The 22,510-nt window shown below is 35.9% G+C and overlaps 3 protein-coding genes across 3 annotated transcripts; all 3 read left to right on the top strand.

Moving 5' to 3' along the window:
- The first annotated feature begins 1,989 nt into the window (after positions 1-1,989).
- LOC133291795 (DNA-directed RNA polymerase II subunit RPB1) lies at positions 1,990-10,172 on the top strand. The gene is made up of 13 exons (XM_061490126.1): positions 1,990-2,255; positions 2,370-2,633; positions 2,741-3,040; positions 3,137-3,295; positions 3,458-3,619; positions 3,747-3,967; positions 4,059-4,200; positions 4,283-4,618; positions 4,717-5,003; positions 5,294-5,552; positions 5,644-8,726; positions 9,359-9,462; positions 10,034-10,172. Exons 1-12 carry the CDS (start codon positions 2,172-2,174, stop codon positions 9,459-9,461), a joined length of 5,400 nt encoding a protein of 1,799 aa, XP_061346110.1. The 5' UTR covers positions 1,990-2,171; the 3' UTR covers position 9,462; positions 10,034-10,172.
- Positions 10,173-11,651: 1,479 nt separating this feature from the next.
- On the top strand, positions 11,652-12,286 carry LOC133291796 (uncharacterized protein At1g76070-like). Its single transcript, XM_061490127.1, has one exon. It carries the CDS (start codon positions 11,656-11,658, stop codon positions 12,139-12,141), a length of 486 nt encoding a protein of 161 aa, XP_061346111.1. The 5' UTR covers positions 11,652-11,655; the 3' UTR covers positions 12,142-12,286.
- Positions 12,287-17,800: 5,514 nt separating this feature from the next.
- On the top strand, positions 17,801-22,150 carry LOC133291742 (pentatricopeptide repeat-containing protein At4g02750-like). The gene is made up of 2 exons (XM_061490051.1): positions 17,801-17,933; positions 19,887-22,150. Exons 1-2 carry the CDS (start codon positions 17,801-17,803, stop codon positions 22,148-22,150), a joined length of 2,397 nt encoding a protein of 798 aa, XP_061346035.1.
- The last annotated feature ends 360 nt before the right edge of the window (positions 22,151-22,510 follow it).

The raw sequence follows: 22,510 nt of genomic DNA, 5'->3' as shown, positions 1-22,510 counted from the left end.
TATAATATATATATATATACATATATATATATATATATTAAAAAAACAAAATAAATAAATTATTCTAATAATTTAAAATATTTTTTAATGAAATTCAATCATTTTTTTTGCATTCTATTACTAAAAAAATAGAAAAAAGTAGGACTTAAGTATCATTAATCATAAAAAATGGGTGAAACAAATAAAATTAAGTGTTACTTTACTTTTATGTATTTATTTTTTTTGGTAATAACTTTTATGTATTTTAATTAAAATATTGACTTATCACTACGATTTTACGATTTTTTTTATCAAAACGATTTTAATAATATTTCAAATGCTTTTACATTTTTATGATTTTTTTACATTACGATTTTATGTTTTACTATTTTTTAATTCCCTTCCAATTTTACTTAAGATCTCGATTTTAACAACATTAATTTTAATAATGATATATTAAATTTTCGGTACTACCGAGTACTGAAATATTTTGTACTTTTTCTTACGTCGAGAAGCTAATAAGATTTGATTATATTTATTTTAGTTGTACATGTACATCTTACATTATAGATTTTTCTAATAACATTAAAGAAAGATTATAGTTATTACTTTTTTTCTTACTTCTTGTTACTACCAAATCTTAATCGTTGAACCTCTCCCATAACATTATATTCAACTCAAACACCTCAAAAAATTCAATTTAACATCTTACAAATGTTTATTATTATTATTATTATTTTAAAATAATTTGAGGGGTTATACATAACATAGTTTTCTCCAACATATATTGAATACGTTGTTTTGTGTTTGCTTCAATAGCTGTAAAATTCTAGCCTATGAGGTACTCTGGCTTTTGTTATTTGAATTCTTATTTAATCATTTTTATTGTAAGTGTAGGAAAGTGAAACGTGATATATATTTTAAATGGATTGTATTTTATGTATTTCTTTTGTAGCTTTAATGAAATTTTAAATATATGAACCATCACCTATAGACAAGCTAAATATTAAATGAAGTGTTTAAACAAAAATGTTGGGCTCATAAAATTCTCTTGGCATGCTGGTAAAGTTTTTCATTAATGCGTGTTCGCGGGCTACGAAGGGAGTTTTTATTTTATTTTTTCTTTTTGTGGATAACGAGTGTTAAGAAGTGTGTGAATGCACTAAAACTAATTTGGTTAATTAATGTATACAAGACTTACAAAAGTAATTTTTAACATTTATACAAATTCAATTAGAACAAATAAAAATGTTTTTGACGAAAATACTATCACTTTCTATTATGAACTTGTGAGAGAACCATATTCCAAAGGTTTAATAAGAATCAACACAAAAAGGAGGAGAATCATTCATTAATGATTATCATATCTAAACAGTTGGATGTGTGCCTCAAATAAATCACTAAGTGGGAGTTTGATACGAGAATTTTTTCAGGATTTCTGAAAAATTAATTTTTGTTAAATTTTAAATTTTTGGATATTATTGTAAATTTAATATAAAAATTATATTTTTGAAAATTGAGATTCCAGGACAAAAAAAAAAATTCTTCTCTACCAAACGTCCCCTAAAAATTTATAATTTTATGATTTATGAGTAAATTTTATAAATAAGAGAAAAAATTTACAAATATGAATATAATCTTTTTATTATTATGTTGTTGTTATTATGTATACATAATAACTCAGGTTATTTTATTTATATAAATCTTAGAGAGAATCTTAGAACCAAAATAAATCTACTAATCTTAAATTAGACATCTCAAAAGAAAAATGCTTATTACACGGGTGCAAAATTAAAAAAGAAAAAACACTTTAAATAGGAATTATGGTACGTGTCCTTCTTCAGAAAGCCTCGCACAAACGTGTATATCTTTTTTTTTGGGTGAAAAAACGTGTATTTCTTTTATGAGCGGCGTGTTTGATAAACTGCGCACGATAGCGTAACTGCGCACGATACCGTCTATAAATAGAGGCTTAGGGCTCGTTTTTCATTTCTTGCTGCGCGAGGAGAAATCCTCTAACCGAAGAGGAGGTTATTGTAGTTGTAGCCGATCTCTCCTAACACTCACACAAGACTGAAAGTAAAGCTCAAAATTCGAACTAGCAGCTCTACTATTACCCTGTGTTAAAGTTAATTAGAATTTTCCCTCCTAATTTCTCATTCCTTCTGAAACCCTAGAACCTCGCAACAACCATGGATATACGATTCCCTTTCTCTCCGGCGGAGGTCGCCAAAGTTCGCATGGTTCAGTTCGGAATACTGAGTCCCGACGAGATCGTAATTTTCCCTATGATATCTCATCCTTTTCGCTTTGTTTAGAAATACTGGAATCGAATTGATTGGATTGTTTATTTATACTTTTTTGTTTTTTTGGTTTTTTTTTTCTTCCAGAGGCAAATGTCTGTGGTGCAAATCGAGCATGGTGAGACGACGGAAAGGGGAAAGCCAAAGGTTGGAGGGTTGAGCGACCCTCGCTTGGGAACCATTGATAGAAAAATGAAGTGTGAGACTTGCACGGCAAGTATGGCTGAGTGCCCTGGCCACTTTGGTCACTTGGAGCTGGCGAAGCCTATGTTCCACATAGGGTTTTTGAAAACCGTGCTAACTATAATGCGTTGCGTGTGTTTTAATTGCTCTAAAATTCTTGCAGATGAGGTAGGTGCCTTGGCTTTATTATCTGCTTTCTTATTTGATTTTCTGTATTGTAAGTGTAGTAAAGTGAAATGTGATGTATAATTTTATATTGATTGTGTTTTATGCAGCAAGATCATAAGTTTAAGCAAGCTTTGAGGATCAGGAATCCCAAGAACAGGCTGAAAAAAATATTGGATGCTTGCAAAAACAAGACCAAGTGCGAAGGTGGTGATGATATTGACATTCCTGGTCAAGATGCTGAAGAGCCGGTAAAGAAGAGTCGTGGTGGCTGTGGTGCTCAGCAGCCAAAAATTACTATTGAGGGGATGAAAATGATTGCGGAGTATAAAGCTCAAAGGAAGAAAAGTGATGACCAAGAACAGCTTCCTGAACCTGTAGAAAGGAAACAGACTCTTTCTGCAGAGAGGGTGATTGATCTAAATTCTGAATTTATATTATGAAACAGTTCTATGTTCATTGTTGCATAAACCAATATAGTTGGTGACTTGTTAATTATGTTGAAGGTTCTTGGTGTTCTGAAAAGGATAAGTGATGAGGACTGTCAGTTGTTGGGCTTGAACCCTAAGTTTGCTCGTCCTGACTGGATGATTTTACAAGTTCTTCCAATTCCTCCTCCACCCGTGAGACCTTCTGTAATGATGGACACATCCTCCAGGAGTGAGGCAAGTGTTTTCTTCCACTGTTATATGTGTTCTTTGTTTTTACAAGTTTTGTTAGTTTATTTATTTAATTAACTTTTGCTCGTGATGACTGATGACATTTGCAGGGACAATTTTAATCAATTTGTCATTTCAATGCTGAACTTTTATCTCTGTTATATGTAGGATGATTTAACTCATCAGCTGGCCATGATCATTAGGCACAATGAGAATCTGAAGAGACAGGAGAGGAACGGATCTCCTGCACATATTATTTCAGAGTTTGCTCAGTTGTTGCAGTTTCACATAGCCACGTATTTTGATAATGAGTTGCCTGGACTGCCGAGGGTATATTTGTGTTTAGACACTAGCATTTAATACTGATATCTGCTATGCTTCCAGTATATCCTTCATTGATTTTGAATTTTTGATAATGGATAGAGTATTTATTTGTTTGTTTGTTTGTTTTTCACAGGCTACTCAAAGATCAGGGCGTCCTATAAAGTCAATCTGTAGCAGGCTTAAGGCAAAAGAAGGCCGCATTAGAGGTAATCTAATGGGAAAAAGAGTTGATTTTTCTGCTCGAACAGTAATTACACCAGATCCAACCATCAACATCGATGAATTGGGAGTACCGTGGAGTATTGCTTTGAACCTTACATACCCCGAGACAGTTACTCCATATAATATTGAAAGGTTGTCATTTGGATACGCTTTTCATGTTGCTTGCTTATCAATGCATTCTTCACAATTTTTAACAAAAAAATATTTTAAATGAAAAAACCAGGTTAAAGGAACTTGTTGAGTACGGGCCCCATCCTCCTCCTGGAAAAACTGGTGCCAAGTATATAATTCGTGATGATGGGCAAAGGCTTGATCTCAGATATTTGAAGAAAAGTAGCGATCACCATTTGGAGCTTGGATACAAGGCATTGTTTTTAAACAATTGATATTTTTTCTTTTAGCTATTCTCTTAATGCCTTCTAATCGTTCTTGATGTTGTGGTTTTAGGTGGAGCGCCATTTGAATGATGGAGACTTTGTTCTCTTCAATCGTCAGCCTAGTCTTCATAAAATGTCTATCATGGGGCATAGAATCAAAATCATGCCTTATTCTACTTTCCGGCTTAACTTGTCGGTTACTTCCCCATATAATGCTGATTTTGATGGTGATGAAATGAATATGCATGTTCCTCAGTCATTCGAAACCAGAGCTGAGGTGTTGGAGCTGATGATGGTGCCTAAATGCATTGTGTCACCTCAGTCAAACAGGCCAGTGATGGGAATTGTCCAAGATACACTTTTAGGATGCCGAAAAATCACCAAAAGAGATACCTTCATCTCGAAGGTTATATTATGTGGATTTTCCTGTTGTTGCAATTTAGTTCAGCTTCACGATTCTTGTACAAGCTGTTTAGAAGTCTGATAAAATCTCTTTTTTTCCAGGATGTTTTTATGAACATATTAATGTGGTGGGAAGATTTTGATGGAAAAGTTCCTACTCCTACAATATTGAAGCCAGAACCTTTGTGGACTGGGAAACAAGTTTTCAATCTCATCATTCCTAAACAAATAAATCTAATTAGATATTCAAGCTGGCACAATGAGAATGAAAGGGGACCCATAACCCCTGGGGATACTATGGTCAGAATTGAAAAAGGGGAACTACTTACTGGAACTCTCTGCAAAAAGGCACTTGGAACGTCTACTGGAAGTCTGATTCATGTCATTTGGTATGCACCTCCTGTATATAATAATTATACAATTACAATATTTATACTTGAAATTACTAGCTTAATTAGATTACAATGGTCAAATTACCTTCACAATTTCTTCTAAAAGAGAGGGGTGGGGGAATCGTTTTTTGTTGATCCGAATACTAACTCGCAAATGACTTCGATAAATAATTTTATAATGTCATGGAGTGCTTTGTGACAAATAGTCACGAATTCTGTGTGCGTCTGCAAATTGTTACAGTCTGCTCCATCTTTGTTCATCCCACTAAGTGTTTGTTTGAATACAGGGAAGAAGTTGGCCCTGATGCAGCTCGTAAATTTCTTGGTCATACTCAGTGGCTTGTAAACTACTGGCTTTTGCAGAATGCTTTTAGCATTGGAATCGGTGATACAATTGCTGATGCTTCTACTATGGAGACTATTAATCAGACTATTTCACAAGCTAAGGAGAAAGTGAAACAACTTATTAGGGATGCTCAAGAAAAGAAGTTGGAGGCTGAACCTGGTCGGACAATGATGGAGTCATTTGAAAATAGAGTGAACCAGGTGCTTACATTAGATTGCTTGTCACATTTTTATATCTATTGGATTTTGCTTTTGGGTGAATCTGATGTTTTATTTTATTTGATAATTTTAGACTCTGAATAGAGCTCGTGATGATGCTGGAAATAGTGCACAAAAGAGTTTATCTGAGAGCAATAACCTGAAAGCAATGGTGACGGCTGGTTCCAAAGGAAGTTTTATCAACATATCTCAGATGACTGCTTGTGTGGGCCAGCAAAATGTTGAGGGTAAGCGAATTCCATATGGGTTCATAGACCGGACACTGCCCCACTTTACAAAAGACGATTACGGGCCTGAAAGTCGTGGCTTTGTGGAGAACTCGTATCTCCGTGGACTGACCCCTCAAGAGTTCTTTTTCCATGCCATGGGTGGTAGGGAAGGTCTTATTGATACTGCAGTGAAGACCTCCGAAACTGGGTATATCCAGAGGCGACTTGTGAAGGCTATGGAGGATATCATGGTTAAATATGATGGGACAGTTAGGAATTCTTTGGGAGATGTTATACAATTTCTCTATGGAGAAGATGGTATGGATGCTGTTTGGATAGAAACACAGAAGCTGGATTCCCTAAAAATGAAAAAAACAGAATTTGATAGGGTTTTTAGATATGAGTTTGATGATGAAAACTGGAAGCCTAGTTACATGCTTGAAGAGCCTGTAGAAGACTTGAAAACCATCAGAGAGTTTCGTAATGTGTTTGAGGCAGAAGTTCAAAAACTTGAAGCTGATAGATTTCAACTTGCGACTGAGATAGCCACTACTGGTGACAGTTCTTTGCCACTACCTGTTAACCTTAAAAGGCTCATCTGGAATGCTCAGAAGACTTTTAAGGTTGACTTCCGGAGGCCTTCTGATATGCATCCGATGGAAATCGTGGAAGCTATTGATAAGCTCCAGGAGAGACTTAAGGTTGTTCCTGGTGAAGATCTCTTGAGTCAAGAAGCTCAGAAGAATGCCACTCTCCTGTTCAGTATTCTGCTTCGCAGCACTTTTGCTAGTAAAAGGGTCCTGGAGGAATACAGGCTTTCTCGTGAGGCATTTGAGTGGGTAGTGGGAGAAATAGAATCAAGGTTCCTGCAGTCACTTGTAGCCTCCGGGGAAATGATTGGTTGTGTGGCAGCACAGTCAATTGGTGAGCCTGCCACTCAGATGACTCTCAACACCTTCCACTATGCTGGTGTCAGTGCTAAGAATGTTACTCTTGGTGTTCCTAGGTTAAGGGAAATCATTAATGTCGCAAAGAGGATTAAAACACCTTCTCTATCTGTGTTCTTGAAACCTGACATCAGCAAGACTAAAGAGAGAGCTAAGAGTGTGCAGTGTGCTTTAGAATATACCACTCTTAGGAGTGTGACTCAAGCTACGGAGGTGTGGTATGATCCGGACCCAATGAGTACAATAATTGATGAGGATGTGGATTTTGTGAAGTCGTATTATGAAATGCCTGATGAAGAGGTTGCTCTTGAAAAAATCTCACCTTGGTTGCTTCGCATAGAACTGAATCGTGAAATGATGGTGGACAAGAAGTTGAGTATGGCTGACATTGCTGAGAAGATTAACCTTGAGTTTGATGATGATTTGACTTGTATTTTTAATGACGACAATGCTGAAAAACTTATTCTTCGGATCCGCATTATGAATGATGAAGCGCCCAAGGGAGAGATTCAAGATGAATCTGCTGAAGATGATGTTTTCTTGAAGAAAATTGAAAGTAATATGCTGACTGAAATGACCTTACGAGGTATTGCAGACATCAACAAAGTGTTCATAAAAAATACTAAAGTTCAGAAGTTTGATGAGACCGAAGGTTTTAAGCCTCATGAGGAATGGATGCTTGATACCGAAGGTGTCAACCTTTTAGCTGTAATGTGCCATGAAGATGTTGATGCAACAAGGACCACAAGCAACCATTTGATTGAAGTTATTGAAGTTCTTGGTATTGAGGCAGTTCGGCGGTCTCTACTGGATGAATTGCGTGTTGTCATTTCTTTTGATGGTTCTTATGTCAATTATAGGCATCTGGCTATTCTTTGCGATACCATGACTTATCGGGGGCATTTGATGGCAATTACACGTCATGGTATCAACCGGAATGACACTGGACCAATGATGAGATGTTCATTTGAAGAGACTGTTGACATTCTTCTAGATGCTGCAGTATATGCTGAGACTGATCACTTGAGGGGTGTCACGGAAAATATTATGTTAGGTCAGCTTGCCCCCATTGGCACAGGTGAATGTGCCCTTTATCTTAATGATGAGATGCTGAAAAATGCTATCGAGCTCCAGCTACCAAGTTACATGGATGGACTTGATTTTGGCATGACACCTGCTCGTTCACCTATATCTGGAACTCCGTACCATGAAAGTTTGATGTCTCCAAGTTACTTGTTGAGTCCAAATCTACGACTATCTCCTACTACTGATGCACAATTTTCTCCTTATGTTGGTGGGATGGCTTTTTCTCCTGCTTCATCTCCTGGTTATAGTCCATCCTCACCAGGCTATAGTCCATCATCACCTGGTTATAGCCCTACTTCACCTGGGTACAGCCCCACATCCCCCGGTTACAGCCCCACATCACCAGGCTACAGTCCTACTTCTCCGACGTATAGCCCTAGCTCTCCAGGGTATAGTCCTACAAGTCCAGCTTATTCGCCTACCAGTCCGTCTTACTCCCCAACATCTCCCAGCTACAGCCCAACATCTCCCAGCTATAGCCCCACCTCACCCAGCTATAGCCCCACCTCACCCGCATATAGCCCCACGTCCCCCGCATATAGCCCCACATCACCTGCGTATAGCCCTACTTCACCTGCATATAGTCCTACTTCTCCATCTTATAGCCCAACATCACCTTCATACAGTCCAACTTCGCCTTCCTATAGTCCCACTTCGCCTTCCTACAGCCCGACATCCCCATCTTACAGCCCGACATCTCCATCTTACAGCCCTACATCACCTGCATATAGCCCTACGTCTCCTGGATATAGCCCCACATCCCCCTCTTACAGCCCAACATCTCCCTCATACAGTCCCACTTCCCCTAGTTATAATCCGCAGTCAGCTAAGTATAGTCCTTCGATGGCATATTCTCCCAGCAGTCCAAGATTGTCTCCGTCAAGTCCATATAGTCCAACATCTCCAAACTATAGGTGAGTCATTCTCTGGGTTTTTTATAGTATATTTTCAGTACTGAGTGCGATATATGGAACCTGTAAATGCTGTCATGATATGCCAAAAACTTGAATTTTCCATTTACTTTTCAGTAAACTACTTGGGTTTGAGCCCTCAACCTTCTGCAATAGGAGTTATTTTCCTTTGGATATTCCATATTGTTCAATGATTAGATTGTTAGGTGGCTGATAATAGTCTATCGTCTGGTGTTTTTGTTTTTTACTTAAAACTTAAATCATTCACTTCGATTAATGAGGGATTTTTGAAAAAAAAAAAAAACTCCAATTCTACCGCCAAGCCTTTGATTAGTTTATCTCGTGTTCGTGTAAAGAACAGTAGTAGAATTGGAGTGAGTTTTTTTTTTTTTTTTTTCATTTTTTTTTCATTTTTTAATGCGTTGTTAAAATTTAAGAGGTTATATTTTTCTAGTGACTTGTTCATACTTATGCATTTTTCTAGCCCATATAGTTCTGGCGCAAGCCCAAACTATACCCCAAGTTCTCCACAATTTAGGTATGCATATATACGAGTCATTCTTCAACTGTTACATTGTATAGAAGGAACATATCTGATCAAGGGCTATTTTTTTTTCCTGTTTCATCTTTTGTAGTCCTAGCACGGGTTACTCACCAAGTCAACCTGGTTACTCACCATCGTCAACAAGCCAGTATACTCCCCAGACAAGTGACAAGGATGATGAAGGCACTCAATGAGGTAAACAAGCAGCTTCACTGATGCAAATATATGACTGTTAAAAATTTTATCTTATTGGATGGAACTTTTAACAATATAAACGGTTCGGAAATTCTTTACTAGACATAAGTTAAGATTAGAAAAGCCTTCTTAATTCTCCATCTTTATCTCCTATTGGTTTAAATTTGCGAAAAGGTTCTATTTGGCCTAAATGTGTTTAGGAAGATTTGCAAACAATGTCCTTTAGTTGGAAGGGTGAAGCGTTTCTTTAATTTTGATGAAATAAATATTAAAAAAAAATTCTGTAATTGGTTTCGAAACGGGAAAATGGGGATAAATTTTATGAAAATGAGTCGCTAATATACAGATTGGATGGAGGGAAAGGGGGGGAGAGGATGATTTGGATTATTGACTTTTGACAACTGGAGATAGTTGTAAACAAGTGATGCATTTGGCATTGTTTCTACTCCCTTTTGTCCCTAGAGAAAGTTATACAACTGTATTGTGCTTGTAGCATGTGGAGCTTATAATTTATCTTAAGTTTAAATTTTAGCTTTATTGGAAATATTTAAAGACCGGTGTGAATGTTCAGGACAACTTGAGGTTATACGGAGGACTCTATTAAGTTCTGCCGGGAAGGGATGACTTGAGACGGAGGACTCTTATGGTCTTCACAACTCTTAGGACTTGACGGAGGACAACTTAAGATGTTGGAGGTCTATTAGTTTGCATTTTATGAATTGTTTATGTCATTTGACTCCCTGCTGACAATAACTTAGGCAGAGTTGTTGTCAAACTCTGCTTTAGTAGTTGAACATTTGGAGCCTGGAGTTGTTGTCATTCTAATACGTGTGCATATAAAAGGCTTGAGGATGATAGCTGTAAAATATTTCTTTGTAACAAATTTATGTCGCAGACGTTGAACGAACGATATCTGGACCTAATTAAAAATAGGAAAAAGAAAATCTATGAGAATTCTAATCTCGTGTCATAGATATAATAAGTGTGGGATTCATCTATTAAAAAAAAAATGCACATCAGGAATGGTTTGTTTTCTCGTGAGAATAAATTGTAAATTTGGTTTTGCTCATCCTCTATCCTAGTTTAACTTTATAAAAAATATACGGACATACGGTGCTGACTTTTTATATTAGGTTATTTCATAAGAATTCGATAAGTCGAATGACACCGTCGAGCTTGTAGCTTAATTATATTATATAAATCCATGCATACTCTTATCTTAAACTGGTTTTATCTTAACTTTTTGTACTCGTGGAGGATGATGTTTACTTAATTTTTTGGTATGCTATATTTTTTAATTGACTCATCAAGCTGCTTCTTCTATCACATACCTTTATGTTGCTTGGGGTCTTAACAAGGAATTGTTGAAAGTTAGGAAATGTGACAAGAATTAAAGATGTGTTGAATAAATATTGAAAATAAATATTGTTTGTTTTTTCATTTTAAAGAACATATTTGTTATAAAATTTTGTAAAATAATTTTTTTTTTTTTTTTAAAGAAACATGGCCTAAACTCCTGCTTTACGGGGAGAGCTCAACTCATCACCGTGACTCGGAGCTCGTGGGCTTTCAATGGAACAATATAGAACTTAAACCATGCTTAAGTTCCATGCTATATAAATAGCTCGTGCTTTAGTGTGAACATGATTTAAACTTCGTAGCAGCACAAGATTCTCAAAAAAGACAAAAGAAAGGAATAAAATGAGCAACAAAGAATTATACCGTGATTGTGATTTGTGATCATTTCATAAAACATTACTTATCCTCTCTTTCAACGGCATTATAATAAGGAATTTGAAAATGAAAATGTCATGTTGGGAGGGTTTATGGCATGCCTTAATTATGCCAAAAAATTTACTTCCAAACAAGTGGCCTATTTCAGTGTTACTATGACGTACCTGTGCCGGCAAATCCCATGACCAAATCCCAAATTTCATGTATTTTACTTTGTGCCGGCAACTTACGCATGTAACATGTTTTAAGAAAATTCTTCCACTCTAACTCTACCTCAATAGCACGCCACTCCTCTATCATCAATGTCAACCATAATGTTTCTTTAATTGCCCACAATTTTTTTTATTTTTATTTTTCTGATTAAGTGATTTCCAATGAGGAACCATCACTTTCAGTTACATCCCATGGCACTTTATAGTTTATATACCTGCCCATTGAGGTTCTCAACTGCCATCAAAGATGGAGAAAATTTCTCAAATTAAGAGCAAGTTCTTCAAGTTTCTTTCGAAACAACCTATAACTTCAGTGAGCTTTCGGAGCCCAACAGTGAGTCCTTGTCGATCACCTACACGCATCGTTTCAATAATTCCCAAGGAAGCTCGAAGAAAGCACAAAGGTGGAAGCTTTAGTGCAAAAGAACCCACCTCCCCCAAAGTCTCGTGCATGGGTCAAGTTCAGAGCAAGAAGAATAGGAAGGCCCAGAAACGTAAAAGGGTTCAGCAACCTCCAAAGAAAAACAATAACTCTGTTCGATGCCCTGAAAAGAAGATTCTGCTTTGGATTTCTAAGGGAAGTGATAAGGGGAGAAAACAAAGTGGGAAAGGTTTTGTCTCAGAAGAAAAGGCACAAGACACGCTGAAAGCCCCATCGTTGGATACGATGAAGAAATTCACTAGTGGTAGAGGATCACTGTATGATTTTGATGTTACACTTGCAGAGAGGTAATAGCAAAGATGATGTAATGATTTATTTTTTTTTATTTTTTTTTTGTAAATTGTGACCGATGTGATATTTGGACTTGGTTTACAAGAAAGGTGCACTAGTGGTCCCTTCAAAAAGTCTGGTACAATATGTTATGATAATTTATGAAATGGTCCGTTAGTTGCTTTACACTTGAGTCCTATTATTATTGGATTTTTCGAAAATAACAGTGCGTTTTGTTCTGAAGTCCAAAACTGAGACCCCTTACAAGAGAAATATTATGGACCATTTAGCAAAGCCCAACTTCGAATAACTTTTTCTATGGACTATTTTGAAAAACGCAACTTGAACAACTTACCTGTTGAACAGGTAGTGGTTAATCTCCTTTGCTCTTTATCTAACAACTAGGGGTGTAAATGGGCTGGGCTGGGCTGGGCTTTAGCCATCCTGGCCCAAGCCTACGTCAAAAAAAATTTAGCCTATCTGGCCTACTGGCCTATTAAAGGCTTTATTTGTAGGCCAAGCCCGACCCATTTTCAAAAATAAGAAAGTCTGACATAGCCTATAGGCCTTGTAGGCCTCCCACTATATATACTAAGCAAAAAAAATAATTGTATAGAGCAAAGAAAGTTCCATTCATGCATGCACTACTTCTCATAAGAAAAAAATGACAAACAAGAAAGAGTCAACATAATACCTCAGCTCTAGAATGTATATCATAGAGGAATAGAGTCAAAGAAATGGGAAAAATAAGAAAAATACAATTACTAGATGCTGAAATAAAGTCTACAAGAGAATGTCATTCATCTAAAAATCTTTAAACCACCATCAAGACAAGGGAAAGAAGAGTATTATTGAAAGATCTTCATCAGTAACATCATAATCCAGCAAGGTACCCATTGTTCCATGGTATTAAGTTGCAACAACATGTAAAATTTGGAGACATTAGACAAGTTTTCCTTTCATAAAATAAAATAGCACAAAAAGTAAGAGATATTGCTATTTGGCACTTTGTGTCTTTGCCACATAAAATAAATATTATTTTATTATTTTATTTTAATAAATTAAATAGGCCGGCCTACAAGGCTGTAGGCCGGGCTTGACAAAATTGGCCTATGGCCTATTTATTAAAAAAGCTATTTTATAAGCCTAAGCCTACTCTACTTTTCTGAAAGGCTGGGCCTGGGCTGGGCTCAATGTAGGCCGGGCCGTAGGCTGGGCTGGGCCAGCCTGGCCCATTTACACCCCTACTAACAACTACATTTCAAGAGCCATTGGTGCACCATTCTTAATCGTATAATAGGATAATGTTGAAAGTTTTTTAGTTAGGGTCTCTATTTTCTCTTGTTGTACACACAGCATATGGTGGGTCCCGCCAGGCTGCCACCTATAAACAAAAAAGTTATTTACAAAAATTGATAACTCACAGCAAAGGAAAACAACTCTTCAACAACCATACCAAGATCTCAAGGAAGACAAGGATGTTCAAGAGAATCAATCAAGACTGGTCATGTAACCCATCTCAACATTGAAGTTAATTATGATGCATTTAGGTTTTGAAAATTATTTCAGTGCATTTTTGAGTCAGGTTCAAGTCATATTTTGAGTTGTCTCAACAATAAATGATAAAGAAAATTGACTTAATTTTTTTCTTTTTATTATACCGATCCTAATTATTTATTTGAGGCAAATCGGCTTCTTAATATCCCCACAAACTTCGATTCTTTGAGCCAGTTATACAGTTTCTCTCCCATCTACTTAACACGTGTTATTAACCGAGCTACACATATTGATAACTCAAATTAAAGTTTTTTTTTGTTGTTGGTAAAAATTAAGTTTTTACCTTACATGTTAATTTATTTCAAAATATAGCATTCCTTGATGTTAGTTTATTATTGTCTTTAAAATTTTATAATGTAGCGGTACATAATATCTAAATTTCTACATTTTTACTAGATATCAAGTTAAACTAATTCCAACGCAATAATTAATAGTACTATCAAAATATTAAATTAAGTTGGGGTTAGATTAAATTGATTTTAACCCATCCCGTAAACACCCTAGAAAATGTTACATCACACTTCCTAAGTAATGTAATCCACTTATTCTTCCTTGTTACTAAAGGTGTAAATGGATCAGGAGACCTATATGGCCCGATCTATATCAGGTCAAACTTGACCTATTATATCTAGTAAGATAGAACATGCTCAAACATTTAAAAAATATTTTTAGAAAGCATATCATAGGCTTTCATTTACAAGGCTCAGCCAATAACCTTACAAACTGGCCTATATTATTATAGGTGGCAAAACGAGCTCGACCCGCCAGGCCCTCTCGTCCCGCCAGCCCCACCAAGCCTGCCCGGGCTAAAATTTTATTTACTTATTTATTGTGTAAAATACCAAACGGGACAGGACAGACTGAGTTTTCTAGCCCATCTTCAAAGGTGGGGTGGGGCGGGCCGAGCCAATTTTTGGCAGGCTTGTGAAAATGTGCTCTGTAAGAAGCCGCACCGTTAATTAAGGAAGTTAATTAATTAATTATGTGAAATTAGAAAATGATTTCATAATTGACCCTAATAATTATTGTGAGGCTTAAATAAATATAGTAAGTAATTAATACTGCTGAAAGTCGCTTTTCTGACGAAAAGTGCAGATACCAGTTCTGCTACTCGATATAAATGCGTACCGATAAAGTATCCTGAAAAATTATAATAAGTGTGTATATGTCACTAGAATAATATATAGGACTTGTAAAACAAGTTTCAAGTTAGAATAATGAGAACTGGTGCCAGAACTGATACTGGCTATGGAAAAGTGCGTACCAGAAAGGTGCTGCAAAAAATAAAATAAGAATATAATAAATCTTAGAAAAATGAGTAGGTTCAGATTCCAAAGTTTGGGATTAAAATGCTAAGCGTAGCTATTAGTACTAATACTGTGTGTTTAAGACTTAAACCTCTATATATATGCATTTTGGCCCAAAACCTAGGCCATGCATTCTGATTACGGGACTCTTTGGTGGCTGGTCAGTTTGTGCACTGTTTCATTGCCTTCTTCCTCCATTCTTGTGAGCCAAGTGGCCATTTCTCCCTTGAACTTCCACTTAAACACCTTGAGCTTGTGTGTGTTGGCTGTGTGAGTGAGTGGAAACATCTTTCTTCTGAGTTCAACCACTGTTGGGATAGGGAGAGTGGGTTGAGTTTTGATTTTGGGTTGTGGGGGTCTTCTTCTTGGCTTGTGGAGCTTCAAGAAGCTACCTTTGTGAAGAAAGGACCCTTCTTTGTGTGCCATTTTCGTGCACCTTGTGAAGTCAGACTTGAGGAGCTGTTGGTGAGCTCCAAGAGCACCATTTCCTTGTTGTCTTAAGCTTTGGGTAAGTTGTTGAACCTTTAATCATGAGTTTTAATGGTTAGAGCTTAAGTCTTGGCATGTAATATGTTAAAATGAAGTAACCAACATAAACATGAATCTGTTAGTCTGTAAAAATGCATGCTTGGACGTTGGAATGGGTTAAAAATCCAACCTTTGGAGTGATATCTCGCAAAATGCAGAAACTGCATTCTGTCGCGAAATATCCAGATATGATATCTGGATATTGATATCCGGATATGATATCCGGATATTGATATCAGGATATGGGCTTTGAGATATCTGAATATGGATATCCGGATATGTCTTCGACATATATCCAGATATTCTGGGAATTTCGAGACAGTGTCTGTATTGTTCATACAGAACTGTGTTTGGGGTTTGTGGACCCTAGATTGGTTAAGTTGAACTTCTGTAATGATTAATCTAAGTCAGAATCAAAGTGATTAAGGGCGTGTGGCTTTGTGAGAAGCCTAAAGACATGAAAATTAAAGAAAAGACGTTGTCTTTATGTCATATGCACGTATGTTTGAATATTGATATGATTGCTCGTCCAAAACAGATTGTGATTCTGCTGTGTTTAGGCTTTGAGATTGGTTGGACTCTTGGCTTAGATTGTTAGCTTGCAAGGTAAGCTTTCGTGTCCTCGGTTTAGCCATTGTGTGGTTCCACCATACCTTATGGGGGAATGATTTATATGCATGCTGTGTTTACATGCTTTGATAATTGAAATGATGTTGAGCTTTATGTGCAATTGCTTATAATATGTATGTGTTGTTCCACTTCGACGGTTAGCGTGAGTATGTGGCGTTATACAAGACGGTGACACCGTGGGTGGTGCAAGTGGCTTCTTGGACTAGTGTGGGTAATAGACGTATTCCTGCATTTCTCTGGTCAGTAGATTAGTATTGACACACATGACATGATTATCTGCTGCATTGCACTATTTTGGAACTTATACTGTTGAACTGTTTTTGGAACTTATATTGCACATGTAAGTGAGCTTGGGGTGGAAGATCCTTGAGGACCCCTTGTCTTACTGAGATTTCTGTCCAGAGATCTTACCCTACGTTTGGGGCGCTTATTTCAGGTTCAGGTAATGCGGGTGTTGAGACCTCTAGCGGCAGGAGGCCGGAGCTTAGTTGATTGATATTTATCTGTATGCTGATTGTGCTGAGATGCTGGATATGACTGTTGCTATTATGTCTTTAGCTTTATTATTATGTTGATGTTGTTGAGACTTGCTGGGCTTGTTGCCTTATTTGGTGAGCATGGGGATTGTCCATGCCACATTGATTGACTTTGTCTTATCTTAGTTTTGAGTTGTATTAATGTATCAGGATATTGTCCGGACTACGTGTTGTAGATCCGTGACTTAGATACTCACTTTATATTTATGAGGTATTTCAGTTAGCTGTCTTTTGCAATTTATATACAGGCGATGTTTTATGAAATTGATTAAGTAATCAACTTGGCTAAGTTTAATGACGTCATAATTGAAAAGAAAAATATATTCCGCATTTTTAATTAAGCGTGACTTAATATGATGACATGTTAACATACTGGGTATACACGGGGTGTTACATGCTCACTTTGCTACCTCAAGATATTATATTATTTATTTTAAATTTAATTATTATTTTAATAATTTTGAATAATAAATTACTTTTTTTTATTATGGAATATCTAATAGCTTAAACAGGCGAGCACACATAGGCTAAATTTTTTTATTTTTTAAATATAGGCAATGCCAAATTTATAATTTGGGCATACGTAAAGCTAATAGACTAAGTTGACTTAAAGTGTTTTACACAAATCTAACCTATTTAAGTCAAAACCTAGCCCGACTCATTCCATTTACACCACTACTCCTTTCAAAAGCATATAATCAATGTCAAATTAGCAAGTATTTCAGCCGTATGAGTCTATTATAGGTGTTCCACCTCAAAATAAATATTTATTTTATAAAAACTAAAATAATCGTGATTTGTAGTTTATTGGTTTTCAAATTATATTAATGCTTTGTTTTTTTTTTGGTACACAAAATATTTCATTTTGATAGTGGCTGAGAATCAAACCCGGTCTACAGGAGGAGTGAATAATGTTATTTTTTAATTATTCATCCGTATAGAATAAATTTGTGTACGTATTCTTTAGATGGTGTTTGGTAGAGGATTTTTGTGAGGATAGCTAGGCATCTGAAAGTGGTTTTATGTGTTGTCCATGTTTGGTAGAAGAGAATATAAAATTTGCCTACCAAACTTAGTTGCCCAGCTTTTCAGGTTTGTGTGAAAAAATAAACAAAAATCACTATGCAAGATATCCACTTCTCAAGTTCAGATGCTTTAGTTGAATTGAACAAATCAACAACCAGTTTGGTTGTAAAATTGGGAGGTGCAGTTACAGATTTGATTTCTGCCTTGGAGATAAGTGAACCATGCAAGAGTAATTCTGCTGCCGAGTATAGATTAGTTTCATATTAAGGGTTATTTCATAATTTTAACTCAATTTCTTATCGATATTTTACTTTCAACTAAACATAGACTCAGTAAATTTAACCCAATTTTTTTGATAAAATTTCAGCCTACCAAACAACTTTTTTTTAACTTTCTTACCAAACTCATTTTTCCACCATATTTCCAGTAATTGTATTTCCCTAGTAAAAAAAATTTCTCATCTACCAAACACCTCCTTAGAGTGAAATCACTTTCTTTGTTACTGTTATGAAACTAAAAAAGAAAATAAAGAAATATTATAAAACTAAGAGAGAAAATAAAAAAAGTATGAAATAAAGGGAGAAAGTAGAAAAATATAACCAATCCTTATTGTCTTCTGTTTTTATAGAGTATATGCCTTTATATAGAACTCTAAGGATGAATAGGGAGACTAATTACATATAATGCACCATTATGCAAGATTGTTACAATTTATACAAAAAGTCATCAGCAAGCAAAATGTCTCCTTCTAAAATCTCAACAGTCATCTACATGTAAAAGTCATGTTTTACAACAATTTCATTATTATGTGTTTTTCTCGTTTTTCTTGACTGTCTTTTGAGCTTTTATATCATATGAAATCAATTTTTTTCCCTCTTTAAATAATTATTCATTTATTTTGTTTTATTTTTACTTTTCTTAATTCCATTAACCAATGCTCAAAATTTTCAATCACATTAGGCATAATGAGATGTTTGCAAATCACCATTAAAATAATATTTTATCAATTAAACCATTTTATCAAACTCAGGTATTTTTTTATATATTTCAATTTAATTTTTTATCATAGTAAAAGTAAACTACTATTAATTAAATCAATCTTCTATTAAATATTCTTAAATTTTTTAATTTAATATTTTACAATCTTCTAATATTTTATTTTTTTATCTGTATAGATCCCATAAAATTGACCATCCATTTGTATTTGGGCCACTTTGTTTTATGAGCAAAATTTTACAATTCCAGGTTTTTTTTTTTTCTCTCTCTTTCCAAGAGTTCATGTTCTCTATCACTGATGATATCTTCCTCCCTGAAAGTAACAATAATCTCATTCCATATTAAGGCAAACCTTGTAGCATCCACTTGACTTGATTCAATCTTTTTTCTCCCTGTAAATCCATAACTGCTTCGCATAATGCTTCCGCGCGCGTTCCGCAGAGATCAGACATAAAGGGAAAAAAAAATTAAGTATAGGTAGAGGAAGAGAGAAATGGGGAGGAGAGAGAAAGTATATGGGAGAAAGTGAGGAGAAAGAAAGAGTTATTTTATTGCGTAAATATGAACCGTTGGATTATAATATAATCCAACGGTAATGAAAGAGGTAGGCAAGATCAGAGTAGGTAGAATAACTTATCCCATATATATATATATAAGTTTACATTTCTGCAGCTGCTGTACGTGCAACAATCAAATACTTGTCATATATATACTTGAAAGCATTAAATGCAGGAAATCATAACCATACACAAGATAAAAACATTAAATGTGAGGAATCATAACTATACACCTTACTGTACGTAAAGCAGTTGCAGAAATAATTTTACCTATATATATATATATATATATATATATATATATATGAGCATGTTATATTTACAAACTCTTACAAACTACACTATCTTCTCTCTCTCGGAAGAACATCAAGTTTCACTATGTTGAAGATAGTGTAATTTGTGAAAATTTATCAAAAAAATTTGTAAACAGATCATTCCCCGTATATATATATATATATATATATATATATATATATATATATATATTCTCCTCCTTTATCCTATCAATTAAAAATATAGTGTAGTAAAATATAGTTTATCGATCAAAGTGAATTTATTAATTAATCTTACATTCGTTTTTTGTATTAAGTACGTGATTTCATAAAATTATCATTGCCCATTTATCGTAGGACGCACTGGGGGAGGGACCTCTGTCTCAATGAAACTTCAATCAATAGGTGAACTAGGAAACCATGTCTTCAACCAAAATCTGCATATTATTCATCTTGGGAAACTGGGTAAAGTTGAAGAGGCCATCAGAGTCTTCTCAAATATGATCAACAAAAACCTTGTAACATACAATTCCATGATTTCTGTGTTTGCTAAAAATGGTAGAATTAGTGATGCTCGACAACTGTTTGATAAAATGTCCCCAAGAAACCTTGTTTCTTGGAACACCATGATTGCTGGGTATGTTCGCAACAATATGGTTGAAGAAGCCAATGAGTTGTTTGGGGTAATGCCTGAGAGAGACAATTTTTCATGGGCTTTGATGATAACTTGCTATGGGCGTAAAGGGAAGCTTGAAAAGGCTAGACAACTGTTCGACTTGATTCCTGGTGAGGCGGACATTGCATGTTGGAATGCAATGATAGCTGGTTATGCAAAGAAGGGTCAGTTCAGTGATGCTGAGAAAGTGTTTGAGCAGATGCCAGTAAAGGATTTGGTTTCTTATAACTCAATGTTATCTGGGTATACACAAAATGGGAAAATGTGTGTTGCATTGCACTTTTTTGAGAGGATGCCCAAGAGGAATGTGGTTTCGTGGAATTTGATGGTGGCTGGGTTTGTTAACAGTGGGGACCTGAGTTCTGCTTGGCAATTGTTTAAAAAGATTCCAAATCCTAATGCTGTATCTTGGGTTACGATGTTGTGTGGGTTTGGAAGACATGGTAAGATTACATCGGCCAGGAGAATCTTTGACAGGATGCCTTGTAAGAATGTGGTTTCTTGGAATGCAATGATTGCAGCCTATGTCCAAGACTTACAAATTGATGAAGCTGTTAAGCTGTTTATGAAAATGCCAAATAAAGATTGTGTCTCATGGACTACAATGATTAATGGGTACATTCGAGTTGGTAAGCTTGATGAGGCACGGGAAGTTTACAGTCAAATGCCTTGCAAAGATGTAGCAGCACAAACAGCATTGATGTCAGGATTAATACAGAATGGAAGGATAGATGAGGCTAGTCAAATATTTAGTCAAATTGGTGCGCGTGATGCTATTTGTTGGAACAGCATGATTGCAGGCTATTCCCAGAGTGGAAGAATGGACGAAGCTCTCAACCTATTTAAACAAATGCCCATTAAGAACACTGTTTCATGGAATACCATGATTTCTGGATATGCTCAGGCAGGACAGATGGATAGAGCAGAAAAGATCTTCCAGGCCATGGGGGAGAGGAATATAGTTTCCTGGAATTCTCTTATTACAGGTTTCCTACAAAATAGTTTATACTTGGATGCTCTTAAGAGTTTGGTTTTGATGGGGCAGGAAGGAAAGAAACCCGATCAATCAACTTTTGCATGTGGCTTAAGTGCATGTGCTAATCTTGCTGCTTTGCAAGCAGGCAAGCAACTTCATGAATACCTTCTGAAGAGTGGCTATATAAATGATTTATTTGTTAGCAATGCCCTGATTTCCATGTATGCAAAATGTGGAAGGGTACAAAATGCTGAACAAGTGTTCAGAGGTATTGAGTGTGTTGATATTATTTCTTGGAATTCCTTGATTTCAGGTTATGCTTTGAATGGATATGCAAATAAGGCATTTAAGGCCTTTGAACAGATGTTATCGGAGGGGGTAGTCCCTGATGAGGTTACCTTTATTGGGATGTTGTCAGCATGCAGTCATGCTGGTTTAGCCAATCAGGGTTTGGATTTGTTCAAATGCATGATTGAGGATTTTGCTATTGAACCCTTGGCTGAACACTATAGCTGCCTAGTTGACTTGCTTGGCCGCATGGGTAGGTTGGAGGAAGCCTTCAATATAGTGAGGGGGATGAAAGTGAAAGCAAATGCTGGATTATGGGGTTCACTGCTTAGGGCTTGTTGTGTACACAAGAACCTGGAACTTGGTGGATTTGCTGCTAAGAGGCTTTTAGAACTCGAACCGCATAATGCCTCCAATTATATTACCTTGTCAAACATGCATGCTGAGGCTGGAAGGTGGGAGGAGGTTGAAAGAGTAAGGGTGCTAATGAGAGAGAAAACAGCTGAAAAGCTACCTGGCTACAGCTGGATTGAAGGACAAAATCAGATACAATGTTTTCTCTCGGATGATTCAGCAAAGCTGAGACCTGAAAATATTCAGATTATATTGAATAATTTATCTGCACACATGAGGGACAAATGTAACATATCTAACATGAAATCAGTTTTTGACATGTTATGATTGCAGGTACTCACAACCTGGTCACACCATCTTAGCTTTAGAATTACATTGAAAAGTTAAAATTTCTTATATATGGTTTGGATAAATTCCTACCTTTTTTTTTTTGTGGTTGATAAATTCCTACTTTTAAATGTTTAATGAAATGTTACGGTGGATGAACATTCATCAGTGGATGACCATAATTTGGACATTCTTATGTTGTCCATCTAACCTACATGTTAATCTGTGGTGCCCTGACATCTAATGATATTATACATATACCAACTCTCCTAGACTGGCTATCTTTCTGGTTTGACCTCACTGATTCTCGACAGAAGAAAGGCAATTGATCCCTTCATCGAGCTTGATCTCAATAGGCCT

This window comes from Gastrolobium bilobum, unplaced genomic scaffold (genome assembly GCF_033153095.1).
Source record: "Gastrolobium bilobum isolate Gb01-03AN ecotype WA unplaced genomic scaffold, APGP_CSIRO_Gbil_v1 utg1885, whole genome shotgun sequence".
NCBI classification, from domain to species: Eukaryota; Viridiplantae; Streptophyta; class Magnoliopsida; order Fabales; family Fabaceae; genus Gastrolobium; species Gastrolobium bilobum.
This window is presented reverse-complemented; position numbering and strand designations above follow the sequence as displayed.